At 51.1% G+C, this 21,119-nt stretch overlaps 2 protein-coding genes across 2 annotated transcripts in view; both read right to left on the bottom strand.

Moving 5' to 3' along the window:
- Positions 1-5,868, bottom strand: part of Trim14 (tripartite motif containing 14) — a 34,933-nt gene extending 29,065 nt beyond the window's left edge. Inside the window, exons 1-2 of the mRNA XM_045160122.1 lie at positions 5,808-5,868; positions 4,067-4,530 (exon numbers count right to left, since the gene is read on the bottom strand). Of these exons, the coding sequence (XP_045016057.1) occupies positions 4,067-4,530; positions 5,808-5,868 (525 nt within the window). The remainder of the gene's footprint in view (positions 1-4,066; positions 4,531-5,807) is intronic.
- Positions 5,869-5,924: 56 nt separating this feature from the next.
- Coro2a (coronin 2A) overlaps positions 5,925-21,119 on the bottom strand; it is a 41,295-nt gene continuing 26,100 nt past the window's right edge. The window contains exons 4-11 of the mRNA XM_045142489.1: positions 18,699-18,878; positions 17,939-18,055; positions 15,347-15,451; positions 14,591-14,687; positions 11,317-11,429; positions 10,879-10,969; positions 9,633-9,907; positions 5,925-7,892 (exon numbers count right to left, since the gene is read on the bottom strand). Coding sequence (XP_044998424.1) covers positions 7,761-7,892; positions 9,633-9,907; positions 10,879-10,969; positions 11,317-11,429; positions 14,591-14,687; positions 15,347-15,451; positions 17,939-18,055; positions 18,699-18,878 — 1,110 coding nt within the window. The 3' untranslated portion in view covers positions 5,925-7,760. The remainder of the gene's footprint in view (positions 7,893-9,632; positions 9,908-10,878; positions 10,970-11,316; positions 11,430-14,590; positions 14,688-15,346; positions 15,452-17,938; positions 18,056-18,698; positions 18,879-21,119) is intronic.

Below are 21,119 nucleotides of genomic sequence, written 5' to 3' on the forward strand. Positions count from 1 at the left end.
AGAATGGTCTTGAACTACTGATCCTCTTGCCTCTACCTCCCCAGTGCCAGGATTACAGGGTGTACCACCATGCCCTGCTTATGCGGTGTGGGCATGGAACACAGGTTTTCCTGCACTCTACCAACTGAGTCACATTCCCAGCCCCCAACTCACTCTACCTCAGGCTGACCTGGAATTCACTCTGTAGTCTCAGGGTGGCCTTGAACTCAGGCAATCCTCTTACCTCTACCTCCCAAGTGCTGGGATTAAAGGTATATGTCACCACACCTGGCTGAGGTTTTATTTTTCTAAAAGCCTAATCTGGATATCTTCCCTCCACAGGGGTGGCCATGTTTCTGACTTAGCCTCCCTCCCTCCCTCCCTCCTTCCCTTCCTTCCTTCCTTTCTTCCCTTCCGTAGGCCTTGCACTTGAAAAGCCTGAAGCTAACTCTTGCATCCCCAAAGGGAAAGGGATGGGTGTCTGGACCCTGAAGTGTTTGTCATTACCTGCCAGTTTCAAGCCCCCAAGCGACTTGTTGGGAGCACTAGCCCCCTACAGAAAGAAGAGGGCTAGGTGTGATAACAGCCCTGTACCTAAGGTGGCATGAATCAGATGTCCCCCAAAAACTCATGTGTTCTGAATGCTGGGTGTGCAGATGATGGCAATTTGGGAGGTGGACCCTTGCTGGAGGAGGCGTGCTGCTGGATGTGGCTCTTGAGGTTTATCAGCCCCTGGATTGTCAGTGTTAATTAACTCATTTTTCTGCTACTGTTGTCCACCTGATGTTGGCAAGGAGGTGATGTCCAGCCTCTGCTTTACCATCTTTTGTAAGCCAAAATTAAGAAACAACAATGCCATCAACAACTTTCCTCCCATCCGCTGCTTTTGGTCAGGTGCTTTATCTCAGCAACAAGAAGGCAACCCCCATTTCCTTCACTGCGAAAGCACTGTGGTTGGGACTAACTAGCAGGTATGTAGAGAGCTTGGCCAACAGTACATGCGCAGTACAGGCTGTCTGACACTTGTAACAGCCATCAAGTGTTTGCAGCTGTGTGCACAGCTTCATTCAAGGGTGTGGGGGGTGGGCAGGAGAGTTGAGTGGTCATAAACCCAAACGTCGCCTTGGCCTCAGCTCCCAGGAGCACATGCTTGCCCACTGGGACTCTGAAACCAGCTCCTGTTCATTGTGACTCAAGAATACCCCAGCACTTGGATGTCTGGGCCCTCCAGTCACAGGTGCTTCTTTTGTCTTGGGACTTAGTGAAATCCTATTGATCCTTCAAGACTATTCAAGTCCAATGGCACCTCCCTCAGGGTTTTTGTTTTGTTTTTGGCGTGTGTGTGGTGTACACATGTGGGTGCATGTGCATTCACTTATGTGTGTATGAATGTGTGTGTGCTCACATGTGTTTGTATGTGCATGTGAAGGTCAGAGGACAACCTCAACTATTATCTTAAGGAGCACAGTCCACCTCTTTTTGGGACAGGGTCTCTCTTTGGCCTAGACTAGCTGGTCAGGGACCCAGTAAATTCCAGGGGTGCACTTCCCCAGTGCTAAAAAGATAGATAGGCACAAGGCATCAAGCCTGGTATTTTTACTTGGGTTTTGGGGGTCACATTCAGGAGTTCATGCCTGCATGGACGGTACCTTACTGATGGAGCTATTGCCCCAGCCCCTGACTCTAGTTCTGTCTTCTCTCTGGCCCTCACTGACTACGGTCTTGGGCTTCCCAGTACAGTACTTGCCAGGTATTGTCACTGTCTTCCCCCTGATCACCAGACAACTCCTCCATGTTAGAGCTATGGTCTGCTGTGGTCTGGCCTATGACTTGGCTCATGGCACAAGGCATGTACTGAATGGGTGTTTGATGAGTCAATGTATGATGGGTCAAGGGGCAGCAGAGTGGATAACAGGGTGTGCATGTGGATACACTAGAGAGGAGGCAGACGAACTAACTGACAACTGAGGGAGACCCCTGAGCCATATGTCTAGAAAGCAGTCTTGCTGACTCTGTCTTTAAGGAGTTATTACTACAGCTTTTTTTAAAAAATTGCATTTACTGGGGCTGGGGAGATGGCTTAGTGGTTTAGGCACTTGCCTGCAAAGCCAGGGGACCCAGGTTCGATTCCCCAGGACCCACAGAAGCCAGATGTACAAGGTGTCACATGTGTCTGGAGTTCATTTACAGCAGCTGAAGGCCCTGGCATGCCCATTCTCTTTCTATCTGCCTCTTTTTCTCTCTCAAATACATTAATAAAAGTTAAATTCTAAGAAATTATATTTATTTGTGTGTGTGAGAGAGAGGCAGAGAGGGAGAGAAAAAGAAAATAGGTGCGCCAGGACGTCTAGCCACTGCAAATAAGCTCCAGACACATGTGCCACCTTATGCATCTGGCTTCTGTAGGTCCTGAGGAATTGAATCTGAGTCCATAGGCTTTGCAAGCAAGCTCCTTAACCATTGAGCAATCTCTCTAGCCCATACTGTAGCCATTTTTTTCTTGTCAATTTTTTTTTAATTAACAACTTCCATGGCTGTAAACAACATCCCATGGTAATGCCCTCCCTCCCCCCCACTTTCCCCTTTGAAACTCCATTCTCCCATTTTTAAAGGTACCAAAAAGAACGCTCTGGAGGAAGGGACAGATTTTGAACCCAGGTCCACACTAGTCAGACTGCACTCTCGCGAGCTCAGTTTCAGCTTAGAGTTGAAAGCCTTGTCACAGGTGGTGATGTTGTCATGCTGTATGGGAGTGGAGCAGAAGGTGGTCACGGGGCAAAGCTCATTGCAGAAGACTTCTTGGAGTGCTGCAGAGATGGCTGAGTGGTTAAGGCACTTGCCTGCAAAGCCTAATGACCTTGGTTTGAGTCTCCAGTACCCATTTAAAGCTAGATGCACAAAGTGGCACATGCAGCTGGAGTTTGTTTGCAGTGGCTGGAGGCCCTGGCGTGCCCACACTCACTCTCTCTGCTTGCAAATAAATCATTTTTTTTTTTTTAAAGAAGACTTCTTGGAAAGGAAGTGGTAAAATTAGCTCTGTGGAGACAGCAGGGCATGCCTAGCATGCCTTCCTGAAGTCTAGAGAGGAGGGATTTGACCAGTGCCACACAGAAAGTTTGGATAGGGACCAAGCAAGGTTCCACTTCAAGATGAGAGCATGGGTTCTGAGGAGCAGGCCTGGCAGGTGAGGCCCTGCATTCCTCTTCCAGAACCTTCCTTTTGTTATCTATATCTCAACTGTAATAACAGCTGGTTGCTAGAGCTGGCAAGGGCTTGTCACCATGAAGGGAGAGGCCAACTCAAGTTAGGAGGATGGGCTTGTGGAGTCCATTTGCAGGACAAGGGAACGTCTCAGTTTGCAGTTTACAGGGCCTTTCTGTGAGCCCCACAGCCAACCAGAGAGATACACATGGCCATTTTCGTTTTCTCCTCATCACTCCTTTCTCTTCCTTCTTTCCTTCCATTCTCTCTTTTTCTTCCTCTCTTTCTCTCTCTCTCTCTCTGGCATGACAAGGTCTTGTTATGTAACCTAGGCTGGCCTTGAACTTGCAATCCTCCCGCCGCCTCCTGATGATCACAGGAGTGTGTCCCGAGCTTGGTGCACTGGGCAGTTTATGATTGGGCAGATGCAGCTCGCCCCTGTTCACTAAATCCTAGGCTTTTTTTTTTTTTTTTTTTTTTTTTAAGTAGGGTTACACTGTAGTCCAGGCTGACCTGGAATTCACTATGTAGTGTCAGGGTGTCCTCGAACTCATGGTGATCCTCTGCCTCCTGAGTGCTGGGATTAAAGGCGTGCAATCACCATGCCAGGCCCTAGGCTTTCTTTCGGGCCAGTGTAAAGTCATGAAGCTGCCTTGGTGGAACAGTTCAAGGGTGCCTGGGTACTAGGTACTAACCCGGGACCCCCCAGGTCATCAAACCCTCCGCTTCAGAGGCTTGGCTGGTGACTTTAGCTCACCTTTGTCCTGGCTCAGCCCCCATCTCCAGACTCTCAGGGCCACTTTCAGTTTCCGAGTCGGGGACCACCGGCTCGCTCACCCCCACGCCGCTACTCCTGCACCCAACCACCGCGCCGCGCGGTCCCCACCTGCAAGCGCGCCGCCTCCTCGCGCGCCAGGCCCACCGGGTGGCCACGGTGCGCGCCCAGGACCGGGCAGAGCGCGCACACGCAACGGCCGCAGCGGCGACAGAAGAGCTCGACCGGCCGGTCGCTGTGCTCGGGGCAGCGCCAACCCCCGCCGGGCAAGGCGGGGTCGGGAGCCCCGGGTGTCCCGCTGGCCATTTGTAGCGCTCTGCGCCGCGCGGCCACCAGGGCTTCGAAGGAAACCGAAACCTTGCCTGGAGCGGGGCGGACCGGTGGCTCCGGGGCCGGCGATGCAATGACCCTCCCGCTAGCGCTGCTCGGTCCGCCCACCGCTAGGTCCGCCCCACAGCATCCTCCCTCTGGCGGGGCGCTCCCGGGGCTGGGGGACCACCGCCGAAATGGGCACTCGCTGCGGTGGGCAAAGTGGGGGAAGGTGACGCTAGCCGGATGTCCCTCAGCGGACTGCGCTTGGTGAAGGGAGCAAAATGGGTGTGCCCTGCCCAGAGGGTTTTGCGCGGGTTCCCTACATGCCTGTTTTTTTTCTTCCTGTACCCCTTTCCCTGGCAGAGAGAGCCCTGCTCATGGAACAAACTTCTGGGAAACTCCAGTTGCCCCCAGCTTACCTCTAAGGGGGCTGGAGGGACGCTTTTGCGGTTAAGGCACTTGCCTTCAAAGACAAAGGACCCAGGTTCGAGATTCCCCAGTACCCACGTTAAACTAGATGTGCCTGGAGTTTGCAGTGACTGGAGGCCCTGGCACGCCCATTCGTCCCCCCTCCCCGCTTGGGAAAAAGAAAAAAAAACACCCGCTAAGGCTCTGCCTGGGATCTGAAGCTGCTTGGTCTGTGCTCCTCTGCTTGGGGACACTGCTTGGAGCACTGCTCCGCTGCCCTACAATGCTGTCTTCTGCTCATCGGTTTGGGCCCAAAGCCTGCTTCAGGAAGTTTTCCTTGCGCATCCTCCACTGCCCATTCAACCATGACTGAAAATGATTTGAGGCTCTTAGCACTTCACCTGTCCTGTTTACCAGCCGGGTGTCTGGTCTAAACACCAAATGTTTGGCAAATGGAAAAGGAGCACTTCATGTATTACAATGTCTAGCCACATGTTTATTATCATCATCGTTGGTTGAGACAGGGTCCCACCCTGTTTGCCCAGGCTACTCCCAAACTTATGTTAACCAGGGCTGGCCTGGAAGTCTCAATCCTCCTGCAAATACATTGTGTGCCTCATCACGCCAGGCCGACATGCATTTTTATCCCCTGCACAATTATATTTATGTTTTAATTTTTATTTATTTATTTTTTTTACAAAGGTACAAGGAATTTAAGAAACATCAAAACAATCGGTTTCAGGCACGGTTTCATAGTAAAAGCATAGATCAGTCTCTCACTTCCTATTTCCTTCTGGGACACAACCTCAAGTTTTGTTCCAGGAAGCATAATTATTCTAGAGCTCAGGTGAGTACCAGCCAACAGCTCATCTCCAAGCTCTCTTCATCCATGGAAAGATCCTGAGTCAACAGAAAGGGGGCGTGGCTCCCCGATGTGCAGTGAAGAGATGAGTGCTCTGCTGGTGCTCGGCCCCTTTGTTCCACCAGCTCAAGAACAGAAAAACATAATTAAAAAAAAAAAGATGGCTTAAAAATATGATAAAAATTACCTATCCCTCTCCCTTGCTATGAAATAATTTAAATAATTTATTCTAGATGTAAAAAAAAAAAGTTTGTTCAAAGCCGCCTGTACTGAAGTGTGAGGTCTGCGACCCTTGAGGTGGGGGAGAGTTTTTGGAGATGTGTAGAGACATGCTGGGCAGCCCTCTGGACCCAACTTGCGCGCCCCACCCACCCACCCACCCAAGCTGGGAGCCAAGGGTTCCTGGGCAGGAAGATACTTTACTCTTAGGCTGTCTTGCCTTCTAACCACGGGGTTGGAGGTGCCGGGGGAGCTCTGTAAACTGAAGCACTGGCCACAAATGAAGGGACAGAGAGGCTCATTCCGGGAGCTCTGCTTCCCCGACTATGTCTGGGACATTGCCTTTCACTCCAGAGCCCAGTGAGACAAGCTTGGAATGCTCATCATCGTGAGCAAGCCCTAGTGATGGAGGAAATGGGAGGGGGCAGCAAATAAAGGAGAGTGAGTCTCTGGTGAGTGCAGATAGATAGGGGACCAGGCATGGCTAGCAGCAGGAAGTGGAGGAACACTGGGGTTAGGTCCTGCCCTCACTGCCAATAGAGAACTACCCCCACTGTAGTTACCTGAGGCTTTACAGAGGACCACACCCCCCACTGGAGAGTCAGCATCAGTGGAGCCAGGAGGCGCCTGGGAATCAGTCTGTCTATCCCCAGCGGATGCTTACAGCATGAGTTAAAATCTAGTTGGGATGGTTCCTGCAGTCCCCAACTGAACTCCAAAATGGCTGTGTGTGACTTCCTGCCTGTACACAGTGAGGTGAGCAGATAGTAAATGTCACCTCTCATCCTTTCCAGATGCCAGCCAGGCTGCCGGATTGACCACTGAAAAAGTGAGCTTCAGGGCAGAGCTCGGTACACAGACTCACAAGAAAGGGACATGAAAACGCATTCAGGCCCAAGAGCCATCAGACCCTACTTCGCCTACAGCAGCCATCCCTTCCAAACCCCCCATGATGGGTGGCTGCAGGGCTCTGCCGCAATGGGTGCTGGTCCCCCCACCTCCCAGAGCCTCAGTTCACGGGGCAGACACCCACCCTCTGGAGGTGACAGGCTGTGGAGTCTGCAGTCATGGACACAGCCCTGAGGTCATGCCACTTCAGGCTGATTCTGGCTTGAAAGGACAGTTTGGGCTGACTCTTCACTCACTCCCCTCAGGTTGAGCTCCCTCTCCCCCAGACCACTGCAAATTCCTGTGCAGACTCAGACCATCACCCACCAAGCAGGGTTAAGGTCAAGGTCTTTGGTGGAAAGTCATGTGCAGGGCAGCTCATTCTAGCATCTTCTCCCCTCCCCCTGCCTTATTCAGATGGAGAAACAGACCAGAGAGAAGGACTTAAGAAGAGGCCACCAAGTAAGTTGGGACACAATTGAGGCTAGAAGTGATGGCTTCTCACTCTGGTGTTTAAGAACAGCACCAGCCCAGAACCGACAGACAGACAGATAGACCCAGGAGACCAGGACCTCAGCCACACCAGGAAACAAATCTCACTTCCCTCTCTCTGGGCTTGTTTCCCCACCTGTAGAATGAGGGAGTTGGGCCAGATCACTGGTTTTCCAACTTTGGAAAAAAAATAATAATTCAGTAGCAAAAGTAGATACTCCACAGCAGGCTGACGGAAAAGAAGCCATCTGTTGGAATGGGACGTGGGTGGGGAGGACCACCCCTTGCCCAAGTTGTCCCCCTATTCTATGACCATCGTCTGCAATCCACAGGCAAGTTGATCTCTGGGGTCCTTGCAGTTCTGTCCCCTTGAGAAGTCACAGCTCCTTGGGGACCCTTAAAAAGAGAATTGATCAGAAGGCAGGTACCATCTCAAAGTCGGCACAGAACCCGCAGCTGCAAGAAGGCAATAGGAAAACGGCACCAAGGCCCACCGGAACCTCTTCATTTTCTTGTAGAAAATATAGAAATAGTGGTTGTTTTCAGGGACCTGTGGTTTGGTTCTGGACCTCCCCGTGGAGCCTTGCGGTGTCCCTGAGGGCGAGGTTGGCAAGAGACCTCTGCTCAAAACTGTCCAAAGCCCGTGCGCAGGTTTTTGATCTCCAGTTCCAGCTGCTTGGCCTGCACCTCTCGCTGGATCACCAGTTCCCGGAGTCTTCGGATTTCCTCCTGTTGTCGGTAGAACATCTGCAGGAGCTGGGACGAAACAAGGCACACTAACAAAGTCACCGGGGTGGCCTTGGGATGCCAAGGTGGACCCTGGCAGAAAGGCCAAACCACAACTGCCCCTTGCCATGGCTTTTGGTCTAGGTGTGAGCATATGTATATGTGCGTGTTTTCCTGTGTGCACATGAGTGTGGAGGCTGAGGACTCTGGGTGTTGTGGTGGCTATTACTGGCTACTTGACAGGATCTAGAATGATCTGAAGGGTCACCTAGGTTAAGGTTAGCCTTGGCCATGCTTGTGAGGGAGTATCTTGGTTACGTTAACTGAGGCGAGAGGACCCACCCATGTGGTCAGAGTCCTCAATGGCATAGAAAGGAGAAAGCTGGCGGAACACCAGCGTTCCTCACTCTCTGCTTCCTGACTTGGACACAACATGACCAGCTACTTCATGCTTCTGCCACCATACCTTCCTGTCATGAAGAACTTTAGCCTTGAACTGTGAGCTGATATACAAGCTTCTGGGGTAGTTTGACATTCAAGAGTTTAATTAAAGCTTGTAACTCAGATCTCCAGCTACCTGGCTGGAGAGGAGGTGTCACTGTGAGCGGATCCTAGGGTCCAACCCTAAGATGTGTTTGGTAAATTCCTGTCTAAAGAGATGCAGAGCGCTTGAGTTCAGCCTGGTGTTCCTGAAGTGTGCTTGCTTGTGTGGGTGGTGGTTGCTTTTCGCTGTCAGCATGGACCTGTGAAAAGGGGGCCCAGCTTCTTCTGTCAATATGGAACCTCCCCTCTATCTGTAAGCTTCAATAAATCCTTTATAACTGTGCCTGGTTTGGAAGCTCATCTCAGTGATGTGAGGCTGGCTGTTATAGCTTCCTTCTTTAAGTTGCTTTTGGTCATGTATTTGTCACAGGAATGAGGAAGTAACAAATATAGATGCTGTTCCTCAGAAATACTCTCCATCTCCTTTTATTTTATTTTACTTTTTGAGACAGGGTCTCTCATTGTCCTGTAACTCACTAATCAGGCTAGACTGGTTGGCCAGTGGTCCCAAGGATTTGCCTGTGTCTGCCTTCCACAGTAAAGGTAGATCTTCTCACCTCAGGTGGCTCAGCAGTTAAAGGTGCTTACTTGCAGGTAAGCCTGAATTCTATCCCTCAACACCCATGTAAAGCTGGATGCAAAGTGGCACGTGTATCTCCAACCCCAATACACTCACGGCAATGAGAGCAGAGCTGGGAGAATTAGGAAGCTGTGGGCCAGCTAGACCGGTGCACGCGTAGCAGAAAAACAAACAACAAAAAACACACCAAGGTAGACTGTGTCTCAAGCGAAGTGGACTGGACAAACACTACAGGCCATTCTCAGAATTCCACATGTGTGCTATGGCACATGCATGTCACACACACACGTACACATTCACACACACACACACACACACACACACACACACATATACAGACACACACAATTTTAAAAGTACTATAGCCACCCTGACACCCAGCAAGCACTTAAATGCTGGCTCTGAAAGATCTCAAAGTCCCAGACTGCCAGCACTGAGAGGGACTGTTAGATCACCAGACCAGGACCTCTGCATTGCATAGGTGGTCCCTCCGCCTAGGTGTGCATCTGCTGTTTTGGCACACACTTGATGTGCTCACAGCCAGCCAGTGAGGGAAGGCCCAGGCAGCCCACCCAGCTGGATGCTTCTCACCTTTAATCCCCCCCCCAGCTGCCTCCTAGCAACCCCCCTTTGCCACCCTCTCCTACCTCATTCTCTGTCTTTGGTGGGGGACATTCAAAAACGTCAAAGCCGTTGGTGAGCCAGGACCGCTTCTCCTCCAGCCTGTGTTCTTCAGCCCACCGAGGCGTCCTCCCTTCCAGCGGGGAGCTGGGCCTCTGGCCATTGTCTGTAGCCAGCTGTGTCCCAGGGTCCCAGGATAGGGGCGAAGCCACGGGTGCAGGATTGGAAAGGGATCTCTCTGGAGGCAGTGGCTGGAAGCTCAGCAGCTGGGAACCTGGTCTGAGGGACACTAGGATTGGCTCTGGGAGGGAAGCAAAGGGCTGTGAGTGGATGGGCACAGGGAGGGAACCCACACAGGCCGCTGAGCCAGCGAGACATGGGAGACACAGCCACTGCAGACAGGTGCAGATTGGGCCCACAGCTAGGTCAGGCGATCAGACACATGCACATGTGGGAACAGTATGGCTGTCCCCAGATACAAGTTCCTTAAATGAAGCCTTCCCCTTGCTTAATTTTCCCCCTGTCAGGCAGTATCTTACTCTGTAACTCAGGCTGCCTGCAATTCACAATCCTCCCGCCTCAGCCTCCCAAGTGCTGGGATTATACACTACAGGCATGAGCCACCATGCCCAGCCTGATGTTTGCTTTGTAAGGTGAGTCCTACCCATACTGCTCTTGGCCATGCACTGAGTTCAAGAGCTCTCTGGACACCTCCAGGCAGGATTTTCAGACACCGAAGAGAAATCAGGAAGGTGGGGGTAGTGCCTGCCTAAGAGCTACACAAAACTGGCCAAGTGGCACTGGCCTTCTGCCATGCATGGGCTCTTACCATGCAGCAGGAGCTCTCCTCCTCCCCCAACCTCTAGAGGGTCACTGGGTGTAAGCAAGGAGCATGCATTGCCCTCCTTCCACGGAAGGGGGCGACAGGGAGGCAAGACACAGGGCAGAGGAGCCTGGGTGGGGCTGCAGTTATAAAATCATCACAGATGGCGGTGGGACAGGAGTATGGCTAAACCTCCCAGTCACCCTGCAAAGTCACAGTGTCACCTTTTCTATGGGGTAACATGCTTTGACTGGGAGGAATTTCTGGTCACTTGACTGAAGCCCCTAACTTCTCAGCCTTGTATTTGACCACACAGCCACTGGGGACTGACTGGCAAGGGGCTGTCTGCTTGAGAGCACAGGCCAAACCCAAGCCAAACCCCTGAACTACTTGAGGACCCTAGGCCCCCCATTTTCCCACCACAGTCACCTGCTTCCTGCCTCCCTCACCTCTGTTCATGCCGCTGAGCCACTCCTGGGCCGTCAGGGAGGGCTGGGCCCCTGCTGTGGGCGGGTAGATGTCCTCCTGGTAGGATTCCGACTGCAGGAGAAGCGGGGACAGTGAGGGACTGTACTGGCCTCAGCTCCCCACGGGCAAGGGGCTGGAGGGCTGGCTTCCCCAAACGCTGATGAATGGAGGAAGCTGAGCTCCAGCAGCAAGGGGCTTTCCAAAGACAGTACAGCTCAGGGGCAGAGGGAGTGTGAGACCAAGTACCCCTGACCCCAATACTGTCATAAGAGAGGGACCTTCCCCTGTAGGAGCAACCTGTGCCTTTCTGTGCCGCCCCTACGCCCCCCCAACATGGGCCAGGCTTCTGGGACCCTGACACCCAGGTCTTCAGAGTGGCTTCCCCACTCCCTCCCCCCACATGACCCCACCACCCTTACCCGCCGGGGTACAATCATGGACACCGGCTCAATGAGGCTTTTGGTTGTGATCAGCTTGTAGAAGCGGAAGATCTCACAGGAGGACACATCGAGACCTCTCTTTGGCATGACACCTGCGGAGAGATGGCCGAGAAGGCTGAGAGGTCCTGACTGGGCTAGGGCTGCAGGGACCAAGCTTGAGGGGCAAAGGCAGGCCACACGTCTTCCCTTAGCAAACAGCTCCTGACCAGTGCCCGCCCCAGGTCCCCTGAGCTAGAAAAATGGAGCTGAAGTCAATTCATGTGTCCACTCTCAAGGGTTTCTTGTTTGAACTGGATGCTTACAGGTAGTTTGCTCTGCTCAAGGCACCTACGTCCATCCCCACAGCTGTGGGGCCCAAATGTTTTGGTTTGTATTTTGGAGACATAGTCTCGTAATCTTGGCTGGTCTCAAACTTCCTATGCAGCCTTGGAGTCCTGACCTCCTGCCTCTACCTCCTGAGTGCTGGATGACAGGTGTGCGTCACCACCATACCAATTTCTCTTTTTTATTTTTCATTTTTGTTTTGATTTAGTTTAGTTTAGTTTATTTATTTATTTTTTTTCCAGGTAGGGTCTTGATCTAGCCCAGGCTGGCCTGTAATTCACTATGTAGTCTGAGGGTGGCCTCAAACTCACAGCAGTCCTCTTACCTCTGCCTCCTAAAGGCGTGAACCACCACACCCAGCAAAAAGAGAGAATGGGCACACCAGGGCCTCTTTCCACTCCAGATATATGCACCGTTTTGTGCATCTGATTTTATGTGGGTGCTGGAGAATCAAACTTGGGTTGCTAGGCTTTATGGCCAAGTGCCTTAACATCTCAGCCATCTCTCCAGGCACACCAGGGCCTCCAGCCCTCTCTTCTTTCTCCCTCCCTCCCTCCCTCCCTCCCTCTCTCTCTCTCTCTCTCTCTCTCTCTCTCTCTCTCTCTGGGTTTTTGAAGCAGGGTCTCACTCTGGTCCAGGCTAACCTGGAATTAACTATGTAGTCTCAGGGTGGCCTCGAACTCACGGTGATCCTTCTACCTCTGCCTCCTGAGTGCTGGGATTAAAGGTGTGCGCCACCATGCCCAGTCCTCCTCTCTTTTTTAATATGTGGAGGCCAGAGGACAACCTCAGGCATTAGGAATGCCTTTCTACCTCCTTTGAGTCAAGGTTTTCATTGGCCTGGAGCAATCAATTATGCTAGATTGGCTGGTCAGTGGGCTCCTATCTCTGCCTCTCCAGCACTGGGATTATGAGCATGTGCTACTGTGCCCAACCATTTCCCTGGCTCCAATCTTTAGTTCTTTTTTGTTGGAGGTGGGGGGGGGGGTTCAAGGTAGGGTCTCACTCTAGCCCAGGCTGACCTAGAATTCACTATGGAGTCTCAGGGTGGCCTTGAACTCACAGCAATCCTTCTACCTCTGCTTTCTAAATGCTGGGATTAAAGGTGTGCGCCACCACGCCCGGCCCATCTTTAGTTCTTTAATAGCCATTTATCAGCTACCTCATCAGATAGCACCTGAAGCTTACAGCAGAGATTTCCCCACTTTTTGTAACCCGCCTACCTGATGTTTCCAATAATGTATTTTCTTTTTTTATTAGTAGTAATTAGTTTTGTATTCAGCAAATACAATCAGTTTGGTACCATTATTAGGCTCATCCGTGACTTGCCCCCTCCCCTTGGCCCCTTCTTGTTGAGGTATATGGGTCATGCATTGTGGAGTTAGCCCTCAGTTATGGGTAGGACAAATGTCTCTCCATATCATGACCCAATATGTGGCTCTGACATCCTTTCTGCCCCCTCTTCTGCAAAATTTCCCTGAGCCATGTTGGGTTCATTTTTGGTCTGCTTCAGTGATGAGGTCCAACAATGTATTTTCATAAGTGAATCAATTTATAGGTTTTGTTTTGTGACTATGAAAGTTCATAACTGTCTCCATGTCAGTGGAACATGTCATTTGAGGCAACTTGAATCCATGACCCTGAGCCATGGTCACTCATATTGGGCTTAGAATCAATCAACCATTCCTTTTTTTAAAAAAACAAATTATTCTATTTAAGCAATTTCTTCAGCTCCCATTTCACTTTAACTTTGCTTTTTTTTTTTTTGGTTTTTCGAGGTAGGGTCTCACTCTAGCCCTGGAATTCACTATGGAGTCTCAGGGTGGCCTCGAACTCACGGCAATCCTCCTACCTCTGCCTCCCGAGGGCTGGGATTAGAGGCCCATTTCACTTTAAAAAAATATATTTTTTATTTGAGAGAGAGTATGAGCGTGCTAGGGCCTCCTGCCACTGCAAATGAACTCCAGACGTATGCACCACTTTGTGCATCTGGCTTTATGTAGGTACTGGGGAAATCAAACTCGGGGCATCAGGTTTCACAAGCAAGGACCTTTAACCAGTGAGCCACTGTCCCAGCCCAGAATCAGCCTATTTTTTTTTTTTCTTCGAGGTAGAGTTTCATTCTAGCTCAAGCTGACCTGGAATTCACTATGTAGTCTAAGGGTGGCCTCGAACTCTCAGCAGTCCTCCTTCCTACCTCTGCCTCCCGAGTGTTGGGATTAAAGGCATGCGCCACCATGCCTAGCAGACTCAGCCATTTTTTATTCCCTTTAGAGCAGTCACCATGATTTGTGTCAGAAGCATAGTTGAAACTTTTAAAGTCCTCAACACAAGCTGGGCGAGGTGGCACATGTAACCCCAGCACTTGAGCTGGAGGCGGGACCAGGAATTCTAAGTCAGCCTCAGCTACAGAGGTGTTTGAGACCAGCTTGGGCTACAGAAGACTCTATTTCTAAAAGAAAAGGAAAAGGAAACAGGGAGAGTGGGGAGAAGGCTCCGTGGTTAAAAGCACTTGCAGTGCAAGCCTGACGACAAGGTGGAAGTTGAGGACTGACCCCCCGAGGTTGTCTTCTGACCTCCAAACATGTGCTATGCGTGTGCGTGTGAGCACACATGTGTGCAGGCGCACACCCACACACAGAAGGAGAGAGAGAGCAAGATGCACATGCATGCTCCCTTCTTGCCAGGTGACGCTTGCATTGCCTTGGGACTTTGCCAACATGAAGGGCATCACCAGCTACAAGCCCCATTGACCTTGGATCTCCAGAACCATGAGCCTCATCACACATCGTTTGTTATAACTTGTCAGGTCTGTGGTGGTGTTCTTGGCAATAGGAAATAAACAGGACAGAGACAGCCCACGAGTCAGTGCCCTATGCCATCCCAGCCCTGAGGCCCTGATCCTCAGTGGCAACTGAGTCTCACTCACCTATGCCCTTCTGTGGGTTGTAGGAGCGGTACTCAGTCAGGTAGCTGAGGTGAGGCTTGCTGGAGCTCACCTCGTAGTAGCGGATGTTCCCATCTCCCTAGAGGGAGGGAGACAGAGGGTCAGAGCTGGGCTGTTAGCAATGCACTGACCCCAGTGGCCGGCAGCGAGACCTTGGCTTTCAGCATGGACATATGGCAAACTCACTTCACACCATGGAGCTTGGGTTTTACTTGTAACTAAGCAGCCGTCATTTTAATGTTCAGTTTCCTCAAACCCAACTCATAGCCAAGAGCTAAGAATGAAAGTCAGGATGGCTGGCCTGAGACTGCCCTTAGTCCTGGGGACACATCTGGCTGCCAGTCACTTAGAGGTGTGTCTCCATGCTGAGTAGGGAATAGTGGTGCAAAAAAAAAAAAAAAAAGGGACAGCTCCACTCAAGAAAACCTGATCTGACCCAAATTCAAATTTCTGCTGATGAGAGAGACACTATCTGGACCCAGAGTTGGGGAAGTTAAAACATGGAGTGTCCCACCAAAGCCCTGGCCTCAGGTGGCCCTAGAGAGCCAGGAGGGTGTAACAAGAACTTTCCTGAATAGGAGGGGCCAGCCACTAATGCCTGTCCCCCGCTACACCTCCAGCCCCCTAGGCTGCTGCAGTATTGCCATCAGTGGAGCTAAGCTTGGGACATTCCTGCCTCCCTGCCTCCAGGGTCCAGGGAGCCCACCCCCCCCCACCCCTGTCCTGCGCCAGGCTGACCTTTCCCACTATGTACAGCATGTTGGTGTCCGAGTCGTAGAAGGGAAACAGCACGCCTGAGGAGCCATCCAGATCCTCCTCGGTGAGAGGAACAGAGAGGTTGTCCTGCAAGGGAAAGAAGGCCGTTCAGCAAGGCCCGTGAGTTGCTACCTAGTGGGGGCCTGTGGGGCATTCAGATTAGAAACGCTGCTACACGCTCTAGGTGTTTGTGTGAAGGTGTCTACACGTGACAGAGAAAGCTTGGTTCTTAAGGCCAAATCTGGGTGTTACTCACCAGTGAAGACAACTTTTTTTTAAAATTTTTTTAAAATTTTATTTATTTGAGAGCGACAGACACAGAGAGAAAGACAGATAGAGGGAGAGAGAGAGAATGGGCGCGCCAGGGCTTCCAGCCTCTGCAAACGAACTCCAGACGCGTGCGCCCCCTTGTGCATCTGGCTAACGTGGGACCTGGGGAACCGAGCCTCGAACCGGGGTCCTTAGGCTTCACAGGCAAGCGCTTAACCGCTAAGCCATCTCTCCAGCCCAACTTTCTTTGTTTGTTTGTTTGTTTTGTGAGGTAGGGTCTCACTCTAGTCCAGGCTGACCTGGAACTCGCTATGTAGTCTCAGGGTGGCCTTGAACTCACGGCAATCGACCTACCTCTGCCTCCCAAGTGCTCTGGGATTAAAGGCGTGCGCCACCATGCCAGGCTTTTTTTTTTAATGCTCACATGGAAGAGAGAGTGAGAGAGAGAACTGGCGTGCTAGGGCCTCCAGCCACTGCAACTGAACCACCTCGTGTGTATGTGCGACCTTGTGCACTTGCGTCACTCTGTTTGCCTGGCTTACGTGGGACCTGGAGAGTTGAACGTAGGTCCTTAGGCTTCACAGGCAAGCACCTTAACCGCTAAGCCATCTCTCCAGCCATGAAGATGACATTTTAACAATATTTTCTTTTTTTTAACCTTAATTTATTTAATAGAGAGAGAGAGGGAGAGAGGGAGAAGGAGAGGGAGAGAATGGGTGTACCAGGGCCTCTAGTCACTGCAAATGAACTTCAGGTGCATGCACCACCTTGTGCATCTGGCTTATGTGGAACCTGTGTCCTTAGGCTTTGCAGGCAAGCGCCTTAACCACGAAGCCATCTCTCCAGCTGAAGATGACATTTTAAAGGCACTATCTGCTGAGGGTTGAAATTATAGGCAGAGCCACCACATTCAGATTTTTTTTTTCTCTCTCTCCAGTATTGGAAACTGAACTCGGGGCTTCGTACATGCTAGACAAGTCGAGTGAACGACATCCCCAAGGCTCATTTTATTTATTTAAGTTTCTGTTTATTTACACAGGCCTCTTGCCGTGGCTGCTGAACACCAGACATTTATGCTGCTTTTTGCATCTAGCCTATGTGGGTGGCTTAGGAATTGAACCCAGATTGGCAGGCTTTGCAAACAAGTGTCTTTAATCACTGAGCAATCTTCCAAGCCCCACCTAATTTTGAGACAAGGACTTACCAAGTTGTCCAGGCTGGCTTTGCTATTCCCCCGTGTCAGCGTCCCAAGTAAACAAGTCACTTTTTAGACACCTGCTCTCACACTGCTTGTCCTACACCTACCTTCACCACTATTTATGCAATTAAATATAATTATTTAATTTTATTTCAACCCAAGCTAGCCTTGAACTTGCCATCTAGCCAGGGATGATCTTAAACTCCTGATCCTCCTGTTTGTACTTCTCAAGTGCTAGAATTATAGGTTTATGACTTCTTATTTATATATTTATTTATTTATTTGAATCTGGGTCTTGCTTTAGACCAGGCTGACCTGGAATTCACTATGTATTCTCAAGCTGGCCTTGAAGTCACAGTGACTTCTATCTCTGACTGCTGGGATTAAAAGTGTGTACCACCACACCTGGCCCTATTTATCTTAATAGATGAGGAAGGAAAGTCAGAAAGGGAAATCGATCTGCCCATTCCCTCAGACAGCTGCCAAGTGCTCTTTCAAAACAGCATAGCTGCTGGGGCTGGGAATGTAGTTCAGTTGGTAGGATGCTTGCATGCAGCCCTGAGTTAGATCCCTGGTGCCTTATTAACCAGACATGCTGGTGCACATCTATAATCCCAGCACTTGGGAAATGGAGGTAGGTGAATCAGGAGTTCAGAGTCATCCTCAGCTCCTGAAGGAGTTTGAGGCCAGTCTGGGCTAGAGACTGTCTTCAAAACCATCACCACCACCATCATCTCCACCACAGGGCGGGGTGCAGCTCAGTGGTTGAGCTCTTGCCTAGCATGTGTGAAGCCTTGGGTTCCAAGCCCAGACCTGCTGGCCCGGCCTTCACTCTCAGAGGCTGCTATCAGCATTGAGAGCCAGGCTCATGCTCCAGCTGTCCCTGCCCCAGGCCTCCCTTCTTCTTCCACTTAGCTCCTTCTAGAGCCTTCCAGGGGCCTGCCCCTCCTTCCAAATGACAGGATGCCCATGGCTGGCCTGACAGGCTGTTGGCATCTCCCTGTTCCCTAGACCTGACCCCTGGCCCCAGGGATGGCTGCGTGGATGAACAAAGGCAGCCTGCACCGGGCTGGGGGGACAGTCAGGGCGGCGGGTGCGAGACTCACCTGGTCCCACAGGGCTATCTGCCGGTTGTTCCAGCGGGAAGTGCCTGTGGACAGCAGCTTCTTCAGGTTCCCCAGAAACAGCACCTTGCTGGCCCGGTGCCCCTTGTAGTTGGCTTCCTGAATGGACATGAGTGGTCAGAGCTGGACAGCTGGGATCCCAGAGTTATAGCTGGGTTTTCTGGCCTCCAGGCTTGGCTGCTGCCGCCATCTTGCTTGAACGCCCTCTTGTAGACGGCACCCGGGGGTCCACCTCCAGGAAGCCATCCTGAATCCCTCCCTTCAAATGAAATCTCCCCCGACTCTGTTAAGAACTACATTTCTGGCCAGGCGTGGTGGCGCACGCCTTTAATCCCAGCACTCAGGAGGCAGAGGTAGAAGGATTACCGTGAGGCCACCCCTGAGACTACATAGAAAATTCCAGGTCAGCTTGGGATAGAAAGCTAGAATTTCTGAGCTAGAACATTAGAACATGGGCAAACTTCTTCCCTGCTGCTACATACTGTTTTTTGTTTTTTTTTTTTTTTAGTTTTTTTTTTGAGACAGGATCTCACTATATAGCTCAGGCTAACCTTGAACTCGGTCCAACTATTGGGAGTATAGCTTGTACCACTGAGTTCCAAGGTCAGACAGGGACGCTACCTCCGAAGGCTGAGTCCAGACACTGACAGCATCACACCGTGCTCAGAGGCTCCCCTCCCCCACCAGCCCACTCTGTCCCTTGCTTCTTGGACCCCATCCCACACCCTGGCCCAGCACTAACCTGGAGGACGGTCCCTAGTCGGGGGTCCAGAATCCGAATCTTTCGGTCTTTACAGGCCGTGGCCAGCAGACTGCCATTGGTGTTGAAGGACATGGAGAGGATCACATCCTGGTGACAGGTGATTGTCCTCACGGGGCTCACGATTACAGACTCCTTTGTGTCCAGGTTCCACACCATTACCTGCTCAGCAGAGTGTCAGCTCTGAGCCCCGTGGCCCTCTGGCCCAGCCCCCACACCGTCACCGTCACACAGTGGGCCAGCCAGGCGGTGGTGAAACACAGTATTCTCAGGAGGGAAGCCACAGCTGGCAGCCTGGCTAAGAAGAGTGGTGTGTGCGGCCGGCCCGAGGCTGCAGGCACAGCAGGGGAAGCCGGGAGTCAGGCTGTCTAGCAGCAAAAGGAAAACACCATCTGCCTTTGAGCAACAAAACAGCCAACTGGGAGGATCCCAGGGGACCCGCTCATCCAGGGAGCTTTGGATAGGTGCGGACAGCACCTTCTGTTTGACATGGGTAACCAGGGGTGCCATGATTGGGTGCTAAGGCTGTGTACCACACAGATCCAGGACATTCCGTGCCCACAGCCCATGATGTGAACAATGCCCTTGGAGCCATGTACTCAATAACCTACAGAGACACACACAATACCCTGTGGACACACCCCATGTAAACAGATAAAGGAGCACTTGCTATAGGGCCAGGTGGCAGATCCACCGTCCTCTGAATCCATCACAGAGGTCCCTGAGGTGCCTCTGCAAACCCCGATCGAGTTAGCAGAGAAAAGCTAAAAACCTACCCACATGATCAGTTCACAGGCCGGCCTTGGAAAATAAAGCCTGAAGAAGAGGATCACGGGACAGTCCCAGGTCATATTGCAAGTAAGAGATGAGCTGTAACAGCCCCCAGTCTCCAGTGTTAGAAGGGTACCAGTCCCCTGAACTCATGGCCTCTGGGCAGCAGGGGAGGCTGAGGAAGTCTGGTGGGCTCAGATGGCTCCTGCAGGCAGACTTTAGCGGAGTAAAGCACACCCCAAAGGCGCATCTATAAGAACTGTACATGGGACTTATTTGGAAACAGGGTTGTCGTAGATGCAGTTTGTTGAAATAAAATCACTATAAATTAGGATGGTCCTAAATACAATGGCAGGTGTCCTCAGAAGAGGAAGAGAAGACACACAGGGACATGGCATATGAAGGCAGAAGCAGAGACTGAGGTGGCAACCACCAGCTGAGGTGCCCTGGAGTCCAGGAGCCAGGAGGCACACAGAAGGGTACTCCTGAGCCTGTGTTGGCAACAGGCCTCCAGCCCCCCTGCTTATGGCTTTGTGGTCTTTAGCATTGCAGAAGTTTCCGGGATTTGAAAGAATTAATGTATTGTGTGGGTGTGTGTGTTTGTGTGTGCATGTATGTGTAGGGTATCTTCCTCTACCTTTTTTCCCCTTTAATATATTTTTATTTATTTATTTGAGAGGGAGGAAGAGAGAGGGAGAGAGAATGGGAGTGCCAGGGCCTCCAGCCACTGTAAATGAACTCCACACACATGCATCCCCTTGTGCATCTGGCTTACACGGGTCCTGGAGAGTCAAACTGGGATCCTCTGGGTTTGCAGGGAAATGTCTTAACTGCTAATCCATCTCTCCAGCACCCCCCCCTTTTTTTTTGTTTTTCTGAGGTTGAGTCTCACTCTGGCCAGGCTGACCTGGAATTCACTATGTAGTTTCAGGCTGACCTTGAACTCATGGTGATCCACCTACCTCTGCTTCCCAAGTGCCGGGATTAAAGGCATGTGCCACCATGCCCAGCCTCCTTATTTTTCATTTTTATTATATTATTATTTTGGTTTTCCAAGGTAGGGTCTCACTCAAGTTCAGGTTGACCTGGAATTCACTATGTAGTCTCAGGGTGGCCTCAAACTATGGTAATCCTCCTACTTCTGTCTCTCGAGGGCTGGGATTAAAGGTGTGTGCCACCATGCCCAGCTCCACGTTATTATAATTTTTTTGTTTTTCTTTTTTAAATTATTTATTTATTTGAGAAATATATGTAGAGAGAGACAGAGAGAGGCAAATAGAGAGCATAGGCTTGCCAGGGCCTCCAGCCATAGCAAATGAACTCCAGATGCATGTACCTCTTTGTGCATCTGGCTTTTCATGGGTACTGGGGAATCAAACCTGGGTCCTTTGCAGGCAAGTGCCTTAACCACTGAGCAATCTTGCCAGCCCTTGTTTTTCTTTTTAAAATTTATTTATTTGAGAAAGAGAGCATGGATTCACCAAGGCCTTCAGCGGCTGCAAACAAACTCCAGAAGCATGTGCCACTTTGTGTATCTGGCTTATGTGGGTCCTGGGGAATCGAACCAGGTCCTTTGGCTTTGCAAGCACTTTAACTGCTAAGCCATCTCTCCAGTCCTCCACTTTATTCTTG

The sequence above is a fragment of the Jaculus jaculus genome, chromosome 1, assembly GCF_020740685.1.
Source record: "Jaculus jaculus isolate mJacJac1 chromosome 1, mJacJac1.mat.Y.cur, whole genome shotgun sequence".
NCBI classification, from domain to species: Eukaryota; Metazoa; Chordata; class Mammalia; order Rodentia; family Dipodidae; genus Jaculus; species Jaculus jaculus.